This window comes from Leuciscus leuciscus (assembly GCF_965113295.1).
Source record: "Leuciscus leuciscus genome assembly, chromosome: 11".
In the NCBI taxonomy this organism is placed as follows: Eukaryota; Metazoa; Chordata; class Actinopteri; order Cypriniformes; family Leuciscidae; genus Leuciscus; species Leuciscus leuciscus.
The window spans coordinates 16,655,765-16,673,975 of record NC_138735.1 but is presented as its reverse complement, the minus strand read 5'-3'; the positions used below and the strand labels follow the sequence as shown (position 1 = coordinate 16,673,975).

The following is an 18,211-nucleotide window of genomic DNA, read 5'->3' as shown; positions in this document are numbered from 1 at the left end:
AGCCACAAGCAGGACACGGAGGAAAATCAATGGGTCAGTGGAGTTGGGTTCTGGGACGAGGGAAAGCGGCTCGCCAGCGGTGTCTGGGATCGGGTGGGTTCAGCGGGCTCGGTTAGATCTGGTCGGCAAAGTCTGCTACTTAAAGGCATAGTTCAGACTTCTTTTATCGTTTATTCACCCTCATGTCGTTTCAAATCTGTATGACTTTTATTCTTTAGTGGAATTCAAAAGGATAAAGTTTGAAGAATGTTCAAGCTGCTCTTTTTCATGCAATTACAATCAATGGCAACTGAAGCTTTCAAGCTTCAAAAAGAAAAGTTATGCATCATAAAAGTGGTGCATAAGACTCAATTGCTATATTCTAAGTCATACGATTGCTTTGTGTGGGAAACAGACTGAATTTTTCCAATTTTTCATTTTTATTATTCATTGATAATCTTCCACTGCAACTGGATATATGAATCAGTGAGTTAAGTAAAACACATTTTTATTATTTTTTGTCAGATTATGTTTATTGAACCAAAATATAAAGAAATCTTTAAAAAAACTTTTTTTTGTTGAGTGTTGAAAAACACAATATATATACACTTAGTTTTATGAACAAATATCTGTAGTTTTTATTGTGGAAGGTAAAACATATAAGTTAATTCAATACTAAGAAACATACACTAAAAAAAGTCACTGCCTTAAATTTGTAAGTACATTCAACTTGGATGTTTAAGTCATTTCAACTTAAATGACATTAAACTGACTAACTTAAAAAAAGTAGAAAATTGATTTACTTATTTTGATGAGTTAAAGCAATGTAAAAACATATGTTGTCAACTTATTGATCATATATTTTAACATGATTTTTCTAAAAAAAGTATATATGGATAAACAAGTAAAAAGTTGGTTCAGTCGAGTGACTGTTCATCTGGAAATATTAGTAACAATATAAAAGTTAGTCTAAAATTTACTTTATAAAAATCATTTAAGATATCAAAGCAAAAAGACAAGTGTGAAACGACCTGAAGGGAATGCTTAGAGAATGAAATGAAAAGGCCTTTTAAACTACCAATCAGAAGACTTGTACTGTAGCTTAGGCTTGTAGCAGATTGTGTACAACAGGTTTTGAGCATGTTGATAATTTAGAGGCCTTGGAAATATGCATACCAAAATATGATACAGTCGGTTTTATAGGGTTAAGAACTTCAGAAAGAGATCTGTTCGATTTGTGAATGAATCATTCATAACAGTTTAATCGGAACTGAATCAACAGATTAATTTAATAGATAAATAACAACTTAAAGTTTGGTCTTTTCTAACACAAAGCCATGGTACAACTTCAGAAGACTTGGAATAATAAAGAAAGTCAGGTGAATAAATTATAACAGAATTTTTATTTTTGGATGAATCGGCTTTTAAGGGTTTGTTGAATTATTAGCATAATTTTAGACCTGAAGCTATTTTAAGAAGCCATCAGTTTAAATCACTAAATGACGTACTAGATCGAGCAACACCAGATCTGGTCAAACTGAATTACACTGCTATGAACACATGGAGTGCTGCCAATCACGAGTAGAAGTGACCCCACCAGTTTCGTTTTCACCCCTCACCAGGCGGGGCAGACAGACACCTAGATACCCTCTCAGTAACTGCCCCCGGGGGCAGATTTTACACTGATCCTACATGAATCAGGCAGAGCGGGCAGAGCAGCCGTTTTCAGACCGTGACTGAGAGTCAGAGACACCGAGCACACAGCATGACACGCAGACAGTCAGAGTACGTACAGAAATATTAGAAGCTGACAAATTGGCCTGGGCGGCAGGGAAGGGAGGGGGGTGGTGGTGGTGGGCGCAGGTCGGGGAGACTGACAGCGCATGTAAAATTCATAGTGTCCCATGGGCTCCGAGGTAATACTTCACCACTGAGGGACGTTAGCGAGAAATAGGCACCCTGCTATTAAATGGTTGTTGATGCTATGGCTTAAACTTTAATGGACTGCTCTTGTGCTCGTAATGTAATGTATACACTCTGTTGTGACTTATCCACATCTTGGGGCTGGGTTTTAAATATGGCCGCTAAAAAAGCAGGCTGCAGAAGTAATCACAGTATTAGAAGGCTTGCAGGAAGTTTCACTGAAGCCAGTGAGAATAAAAAAAAAAATACAAATAAAAGGAATCCCCAAAGCCACAAAAATTGATGGACCTACTTCCAAGTCGTTGAAGAAGAAATGTGTGTCGGCCAAGTTGAAGATCATCTCTTCCATTCTAAGTCCCAATGACACCGACGTTGGTGGATCCTGAAAAAAACCACACAGAAAAAAAAACTCAATAATTACTTATCCTTTCCACAAAACAATATGAAAATATATATAACCAGGCCTAATATTCAATCCTAATATGATTCAGCTAATACACGATGATGCTTCAGAATCAGTAATATAGTATATTTAGCTCTGTTGAACACATTTCCCCATATTTACTTTGGATAATGTTTATTTAATAAAATAATATATGGCTTAAACAGAATAATAGATAAAAAAGTAAATATGGAAAAATGTGATCCATCCATCCATCCATCCATCCATCCATCCATCCATCCATCCATCCATCCATCCATCCATCCATCCATCCATCCATCCATCCATCCATCCATCCATCCATCAGTCCTATCTATCTATCTATCTATCTATCTATCTATCTATCTATCTATCTATCTATCTATCTATCTATCTATCTATCTATCTATCTATCTATCTATCTATCTATCTATCTATCTATCTATCTATCTATCTATCTATCTATCTATCTATCTATCTTGCATACTTTAAAAATAATGAAATAATGAATAAAATACATAAAACACATCTCTGCCTATCCTGATACTACAAGGCTCAAGAATTAAGAGCTTCATTTTTCTCTAAAAAGAAACTGGGCTTAATTTTACACTCTGTAGGCAGTAAAACCCAGTCTTAAATGTGTTATGCGTTGAAATGAGCTTGAGGTCAAAGTGTCATCATAAATATATCACTGTCCACATACCTCAGAGCCAAGATCATCTTTCTACACATTACTACTGATGCATTTCACCCCCATTTCCCCCGAACAATCTTCTAGCATCAGATAAAGCATTTTCCCAACTATTTGTAAAAGGCTCAAGTTGGGAATTTAATAGAAACTTCTAGGAACAGGAAGATGCACATTTTCCTACACAAAACAGCGTTAGCAAGTGATGTTTAAACCTGTGCACTGGCAGTAATCAAAATGGATTACTCACTTAAAATATAATGGACTCTTTTTTTTTTTTAAATGTATTCAGTTTCCACGGTAATGCAATACTGTCAGTAATGGTGATCTCATGGTTGTGTTAGAGCTGACACAAAGACTGGAGTGACTGCTCTCTAAATTGTTAATGAACCAGTTGCAGTGTGTTTTTCTCTTTAATACCTAGTCAACACTAACTAAGGAAGCTCATAACAAAATGACACATTTTCATGATTACAAACTTATGTTGATTAGTTGTTCCGTCCATCCATCCATCCGCCCATCCATCCATCCATTCGCCCATCCATCCGTCCATCCATCCGTCCATCCATCCATCCGTCCGTCCGTCCATCCATCCATCCATCCATCCATCCATCCATCCATCCATCCATCCATCCATCCATCCATCCATCCATCCATCCATCCATCCATCCATCCATCCATCCACAGTATGTATATATATATATATATATATATATATATATATACATACATATAGTTGTTAATTGCTATCTTAACTAAACTGCAAATATTCAGGAGTCAGTGCATTTAAAGTGACAGTACATAGTGTTGAGACAAAGAAACACTGTATTATAAGACTAAAACAAGGCCACAGGGTTTATTAAATGGACGTTTAGACTAGTATTCAGTTTAAAATCATCTTTTTGTAATCTTCATTCCACATGGGCTTATTTTTCTAATCGGAGGCCACTATCCCGTTGTTCATTAAGAGGATAAAACGAGCAAAGGAGGGGATTTATTCCAGTGTCTGTACGGCCGTGCTGAGTCAGAGAGCTCTGCTACAGGGATTAGAGCTTAAAGCCACCTGAAGAAACGGCTGAGCTTTTTACTGATTACTTATCACACTCCACAATGAAGATGTTTTAACTACGGACAGCAGGAGGGGAAACCACACAAGAAGAACAGAACCAGCAAAGATACTGATTAGGTTTTTAAGTTGGTGTTCACACACTTGAGTATCAAGAATTGTGTATAATAAATACACAAATTTGTATATTTTTGATGGTACAGATAATATGGTGGTACAGATAAGACTCTTATGCTCACTTAATTTATGATTAAAAAATACAGTGAAATAGCAATAGTGTGAAATATTTTTAAAATGTAATTTATATTACTGTGATGCAAAGCTGGATTTTCAGCATCATTACTCTAGTCTTCAGTGTCACGTTACTTCAGAAATCATTCTGATATTCTGATTCGGTGCTTAAGAAACATTTATTATTATTATTATCAATGTTGAAATCAGTTGAGCAGCTTAATATTTTTGTGGAAACAATAAAAACCAGATTTGTTTTGATAAATAGAAAGTTCAAAGGGACAGCTTTTATTTGAAACAGAAATCTTTTTGTAACATAAATATCTTTACTGTAAATTTTTGATCAATTTAATTCATTCTTGCTGAATAAAATGATACATTTCTTCTTTTTTTTAAAACTTACTGATCCCAAATTTTTTAAAGTTAGTCTACTTTAATTTTAAACAATTAACCCTCATGTTCTGCTCAGACTGAGTTTTAGAGACTCAGAATTATGTATGTATACATGTAATAAATTAAACCTCTAATTCTTCCATCAAATACTTGTAATATGTTCCTCTGACCAATCAAAAAACAATTAGACAGAAATTAAGTTTGAAACATGGCTTTTATATATTATAGTAACAGTTGTAACTTCCAATTTGGGGTCTGTTTGATTTGAGAGAGAAAAACACATTGCAGAAAAATCCAATAAAACAAATTAAATTGGCAGGAATGCATTTCTACGGTCCTTTTTGCATGTGAAAATCCATTGCAATTATTCTATGTTTATATCTGAGGTCTCTGAGACTCCAAACTGAAGTAATATATTTCATGGAGGTCGTTGGATGCATGTTAGCAAGTTAAAATTATGTTTATAATCAGTTCTCATGAGTGCAGGAAGTCATCAACCTGATACTCCAACGTTAAGTATGTTTTCTAAGCTATAAAAAGAGTCATGGAGTCTCTCAGACTCCCAAACAGAACATGAGGGTTAATGAAAAAAATGATCAATAATTTATACTGTATATACCGAGTTGCTCTCATGTTACTTTTAATTATGAAAAACACTTTTAAATATATAGCCTAATCTAAAATAGGTCCATTCTTTGTTAAGGCTTGCTTTAAAACAGCACGTCTCAATATTGCTCCTCTCCCATCTATTCTGAGCTTGCCAGTCAGTGGACTGAATATAAACACCTGTGTATGTATCTGAAAGTTAATAAAAGCAGGTTTGGTGGTGAGAGGTATGCAAAGTGCACTTCTCCGGCCCGACGAATCCTCTCCAATTAAATCTAAACAATCATTCAGCAGGAGAGTTAAGAATACAAGCAGGCCGGAGTGCCAGAGGGTCTTCTGCTCTCGCTGCCACCTGTCCCCACACATCAGCGCCACCCGACGGGCGCCAAGTCCTCCCCTCCGAAACCCCCTCACCCCGCAAGCTTTCCCTCCGGGTCTGACGGCCACACAGCTGGCCCGAACCATCAGCTTTATGGGAGCGAGCTGCCCTGATGCCAATTAGGATAACTGAGAACCACAGCAGCGAGCTCTCCAACACGGCTCTATTTATAGAGCTCTTCCTCAACGGTCTCCCTGGAAGAAATGCATTTCGCTGGGTTTTCTTTCTGTTTATGTCATCTACGCCTCATATCGGAGAAACGTGAAGCACCTTGGTTTTTAATGTAAGGGTTTGAGATGAGTGCGCTGATATGATTTAAGAGAGCATTATGCGGTTTGTAATGTTGCAGGGTAGATGGGAAAAGCATATTTCTGGTAGAAGGGCAACGCGTAATCAGATTTCGAGAGCAGAGAGGAAGAGAAAGAATGATGGGGGCTCGCCGTCACATTATAAATGAAGGTTATTTTGGGAAAAAGACCTTAAAATCAGAGGTGTTTATTCTTATTATTATCAATGTTGAAAACAGCGGATTGCTTAATATTTTTGTGGAAACTGCAACACATTTTTATTCAGGATTCTTTGATGAACAGAATGTTCAAAATATCAGCTTTTATTTGAAATAGAAATATTTCTAACATCATAAATGTCTTTCAATTTGATGTAATCTTGCTGAGTAAAAGTATTAATTACTTGAGTTTAAACTCCAATATGTTTGTCTAAAAGTAATAACATAAAATTGGAAATGAATTCTCTAATTCTCCATTCAAATTATTGTAATATGTTCCTCTGACCAATCAAATCCCAGTAGACAGAAATTATAGCAACTTGTAATCAGATTTTTAGAGCAGAGAGGACGAGAAGTTCTGATGGGGGCTCGCCGTCAAATTATAAATGAAGATTGGTTTGGGAAAAAGACCTTAAAATCAGAGGGGTGACCAAAGGCTCAGTTGAAGTGTGTGTGTGTGAGAGAGAGAGTGGATGCGGTTGAGGCGCTCTCAGAGTTTTGCTTCTTTACCCAGCATGCTCAGCCAAGATAAAGTAAATAAACAGTGCAGGGTCGAGGGCCAGGGCTCCCTCACCCTTAAAACAAAACACCACCCCCATCAAACACCCTGCCTGAGGAACAAAGAGAACAAACCAGCCGCCGGGCCCCGTTCCACTGACATCCGAGCGCTGCTGTCATCTACACTCACCACAAAGAAAAAACCCTTCAAGAAGCTCAGCCAAAAAATGCCAAGTCTGTGATTTATTCCCTCAAACAAGGAAGCAGCTTTCTACATTCTTCAGACACAAAGCGGGTTTAAAAACACACGCATGTTGAACCCAGACTTCGCGATTTTTGTCAAAATATAATCTGGTGAATTAAACGAGCAGTTGCACAAGTAAAATAAAAGCATGAGATCATTGACGAAGCCTGAGAATTTCAGATCGCCGTATTTCCCAAATTGTTTGTTTTGAAAGTTCAAATATAGCTTATGATGGTTTATGTTAAAATAACAAATACAATGACCACAGAAGTAAACTAGTTCTTAATTGCATGTTCATAACCCTTTTGAACCTGCTAAATTTGTCATTATGTATTAATACAATTATCCTATAAATTGCAAAAAAAAATATTTAACATACCAAATTTATATACATATTTTTGTATTTACATTTTGTATATATTACACAAAATATGACATGCTTTATATACACTACAAAACGTTTGGGGACAGTAGGTTGTTTTTTTAAGAAATTAATACTTTTATTCAGCAAAGATGCCTTAAAATGAAGCATAAGACATAAATAAATAATGTTACAAAATATTTCTAATTTCAAATAAATGCTGAACTTTCTAGTAATTAAAAAATCCCCCAAAATGTATTACAATTTCCACAAAAATATTAAACGGCACAACTTTTCAGAGCACCATGTTTCTTGAACAAGAAAATCAGCATATTAGATTATGATTTCTGAAGGATCATGCGGCGCTGAAGACTGGAGTTAAAGATGCTGAAAATTCAGCTTTGCCATCACAGGAATAAATGACATTTTAAAATATATATTCAAATAGAAAACAGTTATATTGGTAGTAATATTCCACTATATTTAGTCAAATAAATGCAGCCTTCTTTCAAAAACATAAATAGGGAATTTTTGAAAACATGTTTCTTAACTTTCATCAACTTTGCTCTAATACATTAACCTCACTTAAAGGGTGGTTTCGGCAAACACTTAATTAAACTTAACAATGAAACATTTCTGAAGGACAAAAAACCCTTAAGAAGTGTCAATGGACATTCTCGGTGCAACTGGTTTGTAATCCATGCCTGTACCAGCCACATAACTCAGACAGCTGCGGGCCGAGCTGAATGCCTGCGAGGCCTCGACGATCATATTAAAAAAAGAAACAATTACTCTGAACTCTGAGTTCCTCGAAGCTGGATGCTGTACCCAAACAGACCCCTTTTCTGTGTATTTTTCTAAACTTTGCCGCAATATTTGCCTGTGTTTGCATTCAAAATACATCACTTACCCTTCCGAATCTGTTGGCGTAAGATCCTGTGAGCAAGGAATGGAAAACGATGATTGTTTCATCCAAGTCCCAAATGAACACGCGCTGAGAAAAGAAAGAGCAAAATCAATGGCTCACTCAGCATGCAAGATGATCTGATTGTCAATAAGAAGGGTGCATGGATTCATGTGCCCTGGGAATGGTAGATACACAGCCCTGATGGTCACCATAGCACCCCGCAACTGCGGGAAGAACCACCACCGGACCATCCATCCATCCATCCTCTGCCCCTGATGCATTAACACAATCGATACCAACAAACTAATTAACTAGATTTGTTAACATGCTATGATGTCAGCTTGCTAATGGGGCCGAAACGTTCCTGAGATTCAGATCATGTTAATGAAAAGACCACGACCCATCATCTGAACTGTGCAGCTCAAATATGACCAAGATATAAATAATGCATTTCTACATGATTCAAAACCAATCTGAATTCTAATTTTGAGCTCTAAGTGTTTTTACACGCACAACTAAATGCTGACAATTATCAGAAATCTGTTCATTATAAAAACTTAACCAGGCAAGAAAACTGTTTATAAGAGATTTGAAATGATCTGGTTTTTCTTTAGTCTTCCTGTCGAAACATGTGATGTGCACACTAAATAAACTGACAGAATGCCTATTAAGGTGTTTGCATGCAAAGCGAAGCATGCAAAACAAAGCTTTCACCAAAAAAAACTCTGTTTAGGGCATTTACATGTTGTAACATGTAAAATTGAGCATGTAAAAGCACACTTTAAACATGTCGATGCATTGTTTTTAAGGTAAAGCAGAGAGCAGAACTGACACTTCTGGATTATCAAAAGTATCTTGATGGTAATGAATTCTATCACTGCCTTTCCAGTCAGATACACTGAGAGAGCGGCAGTGGTCCAATACCTCAAGGTCAGAGTCAGGAGGTGGGGACGGGTTATTGTTCCTCCTTCCCCGGCCACGTGACTTTCCATCCGAAGCTCGGCGCAATCGATCTGATTCTGAATCTTTAATGGGCGTTGATGGACTGTGGATTGTACTGTACTCTCCTGCAAGGAAAAAAGAAAGGCAAAAAGTATATCAAAAGAGGAAAATAAAAAAGGCTTTCACCTTCACATTGTGGCTGGATCCGTTTACCTCATCTGTAGCTGCTGCCCACATGCTCTAATATCATGCTGTTTATCTGATCTCCTTATACCCTAGATACCATTTCAGCTTTAGTTATGGCAATGGGGGTGTTATGCACTATATCATCATTTCTTAATTTTGCGTTTACAAGCTTTTGGAAAAAAAAGGCGTGAATGAAATACTGTATATATATTTTATAATAGTTCGGTCCTCGACTTTGATTGGCTGAACATCATTTCAATAGTGCAGATACATAGTTCAACAGCACTGAAATGTTGCATTGTTTGTATCTGACTGTCTGCGTTTGCAGCATTCCAGGGCAAAATAATTAAAACAATAAAACTAAAATTAAGTATTTGAAATGCTACAAGTGAATTTGGGCATCATTATAATGAATATATATTTAATAAAAAATTCAATTTTATTATAAATATATAATATTATAATATATTTTTATGAAATATAAATGTATAAAATTAGAAAAAAGTTGAGATATATTACATTTATTTTAAATCATTTTCAAAGATTAACTTAGATCTTATCACAGGTAATCTAAATGTACTCAGAACAATACTGATATTTAGTACAGAAAATGAACAACTTAACTAAACAGTGATAAGCTAAAGAAGTGTCACACTGTAAGTAAAAAACATAGAAAAGTGGAAAAGTACCGGCAATTTTCTGCCAGGATATTTTCTCTTAAATTTACGAACATTTCCTTTAATCCCCGGTTTCACAGACAAGGCTTAAGCCTAGTCTGATACTAAAATGCATGTTTGAGCTGTCTTAACTGAAAGCAACTTGCACTGACACATCTTAAAATATATCAGTGCCATTGTTTTGTCTCATCATGCACATCAGTAATGGTTTTTTTTTTCAAAGGCACATTTATAAAAGCTACTTAAATGCCCTAATTGAACTAAGGCCTAATCCTGGCTTAATCTAAGCCCTGTCTGTGAAACCGGGCCAATGTGTAATTCAAAATACAAATTACACTCTTGTGAAAAATCATTACGGGGAACTCCAGTACATTTATGGACTTTTTTAGTGCACCACCAGTGTTTAGTGTTTCAAAATCAGCCAATCACATCTTGTCTTTGCAGCAACTTTTAGGACTTTTTTTTATCCCCAACCTCTTTTTCCCCAAACTGAACTCTCTTACCTGCCGGCGGCTCTGAGAGGGCCTGGCTGGTGATCGCTGATGGAGGTTCCTGTAGGGTGTAGGTGGCAGTGGTGGAGGGTGTGGTGGGGCTGGTGTTGTTACTGGTCATGTATGGAGAGGTGTAGGGGCTACTGTTGTAATACTGCGCATACTGAGTCTGGCCAAAAGCTGGGTAGGAGGGGTAGTCCTGCAGAAAGACATCAAGGCGGTAATGTGAGATAGCAGCACACAACGCTGCTACTTTACAGCGCAGATTCCAAAACGTAAATGTGAACATATGTCTCCTGTGTGCTACATCTGGACAGCGATCTGTCTTCACTTTTTTCCCCCTCTGCTCGTGGCATAATTCATACGCGAAAAGAGCAAGAGGTAATCCTTGCGTACAGTGGTCGAGACATTTAGAGTGATTCATATCATGTGAGTAATATGCGAGCGTACACATGTTCTATAAAGACTTACAGGAGGAAGGAAAAAAAAATACTGAGCACATGTGCCAAATGGAGGAAATACAATTTCAACGTGTGCTACAGACTAGATAGTCAGAGATAGAAATTCAATTACAGCTACCTGTTGTGTACTATTAAATCCAGTTGAGTTTGTGAGGGAATTGCTTCCAGCGTACAGCCCTGAAGTTGTTGTAAAACTGCCTCCTACAAGAGAAAGAGACATAATGGTGAGAAATCACAATGCAAAACACACAGAAAGACAATCAAATGAGGCTTTGGCTATGTCTACATTAATCAGGGTACATTTGAAAACAGTGTTTCACTGTGAAACACTCATGCTTTCCAAAAGTTTCTCGTCCATACTGAAACATTGGAAAACACTTAAAGGGATAGTTCACCTAAAAATGAAAATTCTGTCATCATTTACTCGCCCTCAATTTTTCCAAACCTTCATGGATTACTTTCTTCTGCTGAACACAAAATAAGATATTTTGAAGAATTTGGGTAACCAAATGGGTAACATAGTAGGGGGAAAAAAAATACTAGTCAATGTGGCCCATCAACTGTTTGGTTACCAAAATTGTTCAAAATATCTTCTTCTTAACACAGCAGAGACATAAGGCCAATTCACACCGCACAGACAAACTGCAAAAAAAAAACACGTTTTGGGGTTTGTCAGATCAGCCTGTCGGCGTTTGTCTGCGTTTTTTTTTTTCACCCGACTGAACATGTTCAAATGAGCGTTTGCCAGTGTCTGTTTGGGCAGAGTGAACATGACAGTTATTTTTCATAACATTCTAAATCCAATGGTCAACTTGTTTGCTGGCGTTTTTCTGTGCGGTGTGAATTGGCCTATACCAGTACAAGCATAGATATCAATGGGTACAAAATGTGCCACATGACTAAGTATGTGTCGTTTTTGAATATCGCTGTTTTGCACAATCCACACTACAACGTGAAAATGGCGTTTTCAAAGTTATGCAATTGGGAGAGTGTCTTCAAAAAGCATCTTCGTCCTTTTGCAGGACAAAAACACTGCCTCAGTGTGGACAGAGAGCCAAAACTTAAGAGATAATTATGCTTTTCATATGTATCCAGATTAGTGTAGACATAGCCTTTGTTTGCAACTGATGTAAAAGACATCACTCAAAATAAATGACATTTTTAAATTGTAGATGGGGGCTGAGCCAAGCATGACCTAAACTACCTCAAGCGCATTTAAGACAAAGCCTTGCAGGTACTATAGGGGCATGAGGGGTTGTGTATGTGTGTGTGTATGTGTGTGTGTGTGTTGGTGGGTGGGATATAACAGTGGCTCTATCTTTTCTCTCTCCATATCAGTGATTGGATCTTTGCTGATGGTCGGAAAGAAAGAGGAAAGGGGGTTGGGTCTATTATTTCATCCATCGCTACCTTTACAATGACAGACACAGTGCCACTGTTGTGACCGAGGGGGAGGGAGATGGGAGGTCTTTTTTACCTGACATCCTGCCTCAATAAATATGCATATCTGTCTTCTTTTCAAGCTGCTCAAAAGTAGCACCTTCTGGGTAATTAAATCTCTCTATGGAGAGATAGCATCTAATGACTTAATAACATACATGACATGAGTTATATGGGGCGGGACAGCCTGGAGGTACGTTGTGTTTCGAGGTGTTTCTTGAAGTCAAAGTACTTAAATCACTGGGTTCTGGGTTCAGTACAAGTTAAGCTCAATCAACGGAAAATTATTTAGAATTGTCCCTCTGGGTTACAGTGAGGCACTTATAATGGAAGTGAATAGGGCCAATTTGTAAACATTCAAATACTCACTGTTTCAATAGTATAGCCATAAGATCCAAATAATATGTCTTAATGTGATTTCTGTAAATTACAATATATATATTGTTTTTTTGTTTTGTTATTTTGCTATGTATGTTGTTTTGTCATTTTTATTAGTTTATTTTTAATTTTTATTGTAGTACTTCAAATTAAACTTATTTTATCACAGTTATTTGCAAAGGCAACATCTCTAATTTTCAAGTTTTTGTTTTATTTCATGTTTATTTCAATTAACAAAAACTTTTAATAGTGCTAGTTTTAGTGAATTCTAACAACACTACTGTAGAAATGATAACAACTTTAAGGCTGAAGAGATTCACAGGTTTCAACAGAAGAAGTAAAAGCTTCTTATTTCTTTTAAATCCTCCAGAAACGGGCAGCCTTCACTTCCATTGTAAGCGTGTCACTGTAACCTCAAAGTTTGCTTCTTTACAGAAAAAAAGGGACTGCTTATCGTGTATTGAACCTGGATATTCCTTTTAATCAGTTTTAGCACATTTCCCCAGAAGTTTTCTTTTGCAAACTAACATAACCTGGCGATAAACTAATGAACACAACCTGCTGCTAAGAGTTGTGGGTAACCTTGGAGTCATCAGTTATCTCTTTTACAGCATTCACAACATGAAATGGGCACAAAATTAACTCAATGTGTTTAAATAAAAGGGTAACTGTACAGAAGCTATCAAAAAAATAAATAAACAGAAGCACAGTCTTTCATCTTCTGGTTTTCTGGGGGGCTTCAGACTGTAACAAACATACAACAGCTTTACTTGTGGACTACTGTCTGGCTCAATCAGCAAGTTTGTTTCTTTTGTTCCAGTTTTTTCTTCTTTTTTTCTGTTAAATAACAGCAAGAGGTGCTCTAAAAGCTGTTGACTTCCTCTCCAGACTCAGGCCGTCATTTAAAACGAGACGCATCAAACTCCCATTGCACAACAAATTAGCTAAATCCACAGTTCAAAAAGTCATAAAAGCCAGGACTCGTAGGAAAGCAGTTGACTCCAGAGAGAGTCCGGAGCCACATAAAAGCCAAGCAAGACCCCCTCCGGTCCCAAAAGAATGACTCCATGCTGGGGAGAGGCCTGGTTTTTCCCAGGGGCAAAAAAACTCCCCCATTCCTCCCCCTTCTCCGCTCTGTCTTGCTCCAGTTAGTTCACTCAAGACGAGACACTGGCTCTCCTTATGGCCTCTCCAATTGGGAGTCCATTTGCTGTGCTTGATCAGTCCTCTTGCCATGGGCTATGTCTATCATCAGTGCACAATATTTGTAGCAGAAGTTTTGTAGGCCTCTCTAGGGAGCAAGCGATCAAGTCCAGATGGGTTTCTTTAAAAAGCAGTCTGCTGCTCCTCTCACACGGTGTGCAGAATGGAGGGAGGCACAATTGTTGCTGTAATTATCATCTACTTTTAGTGAAAAAATAAGCGAGAGATGCCCCTCTCTCTCGCTCTACTCTTGCTTTAGAGCCGTTATGTTTATGACAAAGGAAGCAAAGCTCAACAGGTGTGAAACTGGAAAATTGAGTTTCAAAAACTGAGTGAAATGCTGTCAAGAACATTCATAGATGTCATAGAGAGAATTAAATCTCAGCTAAATTACAGAAAATTAATTAAAGCTCATGCTTTAATGTTTCATTTATTTATATTCGGATTAATGCAGACAAAAATATTTATTTATATTTATTAATGTAAGATCTTACGTAAATCAGTATATTTATTTTTATTTAGATTAATTCAAAAACTTTGTATCTGTATTAAAGCAATAAAGCTCCTATATACATGTTTTAAAATAAGTCTCTTCTGCTCACCAAGGCTGCATTTATTTGATCCAAAATACAGCAAAAACAGTAATATTGTTGTTGTTTTTTTACAGTAATATTGTGATTACTCCAGTCTTCAGTGTCACATGATCCATTAGAAATCATTCTAATATGCAAATGTTCTGCTCAAGAAATATTATTATTAATATCAATGTTGAAAACAGTTGTGCACAATTTTTTTCAGAATTCTTTAATGAACAGAAAGTTCAGAAGGACAGCATTTATCTAAAATAGAAATCTTTTGTAACATTATAAATGTCTTTAATGTAACTTTTGATCAATTTAATGCATCTTTGCTGAATAAAAGTATAAATTTCTTTGATTTCTTTCTAAAAAGAAAATCTCACTGACCCCAAACTTCTGAACGGTAGTGTATAATGTTACAAAAGCTTTCTATTTCAGATAAATGCTGTTCTTTTTAACTTTGTTCATCAAAGAATCCTAAAAAAAAAAGAAAAAGTTCAACACTGAATGATTTCTTGAATAATAATAAATATTTCTTTAGCAGCAAATTAGCTATATTAGAATGATTTTTGAAGGATAATGTGACACTGAAGACTGGAGTTATGATGATGAAAATTCAGCATTGCATCACATGAATAAATTGCATTTTCAAATATATTCAAATAGAAAACAGTTATTTTAAATTTCACAACATAAATTTTTTTACTGTATTTTGGATCAAATAAATGCAGCCTTGGTGAGCAGAAGAGACTGCTTTTGAAAACATGAAAAAATCTTACTAATCTAAAACGGTAGTGTACACTATATATAAAATTACTTGATATCCAGATTAATGAATCAAAGGAAATAATCAAAATATTTACTGAGAAACTCAATAATTGTAACATTTTGGCATACCGGTAAATAATTTAATAGACATCACAAGAAGTTGCTTTACAAGTCAATATATTATTTGTTTTATTTCCATAAAACTGAACAAAAGCCTGATCACTGACACCCGAGTTTTGATACTGTCAGAGTGTTCAAATTACCATATTATCGCACTATTTTGTGATATTTATGATAATCCCACAATATGTGACGACTCCAAACCTCATCATTTTAAGCCAGGAAGGTTCTTCTGTGTTACATTTCTGGATCGTGATCAGAGAAAGCCAGTGCTGTTCCATTAGACATGAAAGAGCGCTGTAAAAACATTAATTTAATTGTATTCCCTCTGACAGCTGGGTGCAGGCTCGCTCTACTAGGGTTATGGGACAGCAGTTGGTATATCGTATAATGGGGGGTCTACATTTGGCTACCGTGTTGAGACTTTTCCTCTGAGTCCAGACCTGCCTAATCGATGAGGCACAGAGAGGAAGCCAATAGAGACAGACTGGCCTGGTTAATGGTCATCTGTCATCTGCTCTTGCAGTTAGTGGCTAATGTGTTTATGGCTGAATGGGCTTTGAAAGGAAAAAGGAAAAAGGAATTTTGAAGAATTTTGAAAGACGTGGTCTTATTTTTGGAAAAGAGCTGCGTGAAGATGATCATCCGGTTTGGAATGACATAAGGGTGAATAAATTATGGGTTTGGCTCGAGGTCATGGTGCAAAGGACCCTAGATTGATTTTACTCCGAACCATCCCTTTAACATAACAACAATTTTAAATTAAACAAAACATCTCTACAAACTCCTAAGTCCAAAATATCCTATTGCGATGAATATTCAAGTGCTTTTATTTGACAACTAGGTTGATTTTTTTTTTTTTTATATCATCTGGATGCTAAACAAGGTCCTTATTCCCAAAATTATTCCCAAAATGTCTCAGATTTGGTATCAGACACCTTGTGAATAGATTTGATGCCCACTTTGGTTTCTATACTTTCATGACATTTAGTCTTATTGGACTTGAACGGTGTGAACAGGCCTTTAAACTTCTGCGGTCGGAACAGGGTAACACTTACAACCCTAGTGTTGAAGCAGCATCAGCAGAAACAGAAAGTTTCTACTTATGAGGCATGGAAAAGAAGCTTCCACAGACCACATATGTCACATTATTTATTGTGAGATGCTCTGGAGAGATTTCAAAAACATGGAGATGTTTCTACTGTCACACATTATTTGGAGATTAGAGAGCTCAAACTAGCACTAACTGTTGGAGGCCCGAAGGAAAACACTAGAGGGAGAAAGACGGGAGAAACGGAACGACAGAAAAAGACTGTTGGCTTTGGAGCTGGGACAATGTCTCCGAAAAAAAAAAAAAAACATAAAAAAACACTGGGTGGCAGGAAATTTGCTTGATGCACGTTTAATTCCCAGTACGTAAGTGTGACTTCCATGAACTGACCTCAAAGACGAGAGTACTTGAGAATGTACATGGCCAAGTGCGAAGGAGAAAAAGATTGGTCTTAAAGAGGAAAAAGGGATTTTTTCCCCATCTGTGTTGTTTCTCTTCAGGCTTAACGCAAAAAAGACTGTGTCCAACTACAACCTAATAAAACCATCTGCTCGGGGATGTTATGAATTGGTCCGTGTCTGCCATTAATTGTGTCCTCTTTTGAAGGGGGCCTGAGAGGAATCACGGCTCTATTTTGTCACTCCATTGGGAAGAGCAAAAAGGGAAAAGAGAAGAGGGTGATCCTGACCTTGCATCTGGTAACTGTAGGGTGCTTGTCCCGTCTGAGGCGTAGAGAAGCTGGAACTGTAGCTGAGGAAACCACTCTGGCCTGGAGACTGGGCCTGGGTCAATCCACCCTCTGTCTTGATGCCTGCCCACAATGGACCTAAATCAGTTAGTGACACCAGAGCAGTATGATGCACAATCCTCAGTGTTACTCTTTCCACTTCAGTCAAGAATGAAAGATAATGGTGGCTTGTTTCGCACAGGGCCATGGTTCAAGCAACCTTTGCATTGAAGTGTTTGGGCCAAACCCAGCACAGATTTCCAAGAATTTGCTGGTCGGAGTTAAAACAAACCTGTTTTTTGATTAGATTGAATCAGGCCCAATGAAGGTTTGCGTTTTGCTTCCACTCAAACAAACATGTGAACTCTCTGGAGCATATTCGAGATTGTTCTACCTAAACAACATTATCTGTGCGCATATTTTCGCAAAGGTTTCACAACGTTCAAAACCCTTGGAAAAACATTTCTAGCTTGAGTTGGGTTCAGTGTGCGCACGATGAACTGAAATCTTTATATCTCCCATATCTGTCGAACTAGCATGAAATTAGCAACTGTCAGGAGGAGTCACTGAGTCTGCAAACGCAAAACAAAAGGTCAGCAGAGTCCCAAGTTTCGACTGAAGGTGGGAAAAGGAGCTACTAAGGGCTGAGGTAAGCGTTAGCATAATCTTAGTGATCAGTTCATTGTTAGCTAAGTTTTAGAATTAATCTTAAAGCTACATGCTAAGTATCGAACTAAATGCTAAACTGCGTCTCATTTTATGACTTTCAGTTTAATTAAATGCATCAAAGGAGCCAAGAAACATTAAATATTGGCCTGTTTTCACCAAAGGAAGGAAATACCTGAAAAGTGAGGTATGCACAATAAACCTGGTAGTAAGGTTTAAAAAGTTAGGTAATGTAATATTCGCTAAGTAGACTAGACATAATTGTTCACATTTCCATCACTGTCCATAAATAAATTAAAATACATTTTAAAAAATGACCAAA

General features: G+C 36.9%; 1 protein-coding gene across 11 annotated transcripts in view; it reads right to left on the bottom strand.

Moving 5' to 3' along the window:
• eya1 (EYA transcriptional coactivator and phosphatase 1) overlaps positions 1-18,211 on the bottom strand; it is a 96,632-nt gene that overhangs the window by 14,054 nt on the left and 64,367 nt on the right. For 8 of the 11 annotated variants that reach the window (XM_082184878.1, XM_082184876.1, XM_082184882.1 and 5 more), the window contains 6 exons: positions 17,185-17,322; positions 11,077-11,159; positions 10,510-10,696; positions 9,126-9,268; positions 8,205-8,288; positions 2,195-2,284 (listed from right to left, as the gene is read on the bottom strand). In XM_082184878.1, coding sequence (XP_082041004.1) covers positions 2,195-2,284; positions 8,205-8,288; positions 9,126-9,268; positions 10,510-10,696; positions 11,077-11,159; positions 17,185-17,322 — 725 coding nt within the window. The remainder of the gene's footprint in view (positions 1-2,194; positions 2,285-8,204; positions 8,289-9,125; positions 9,269-10,509; positions 10,697-11,076; positions 11,160-17,184; positions 17,323-18,211) is intronic. The other 3 variants (XM_082184880.1, XM_082184874.1, XM_082184883.1) reach the window with 1 other exon arrangement.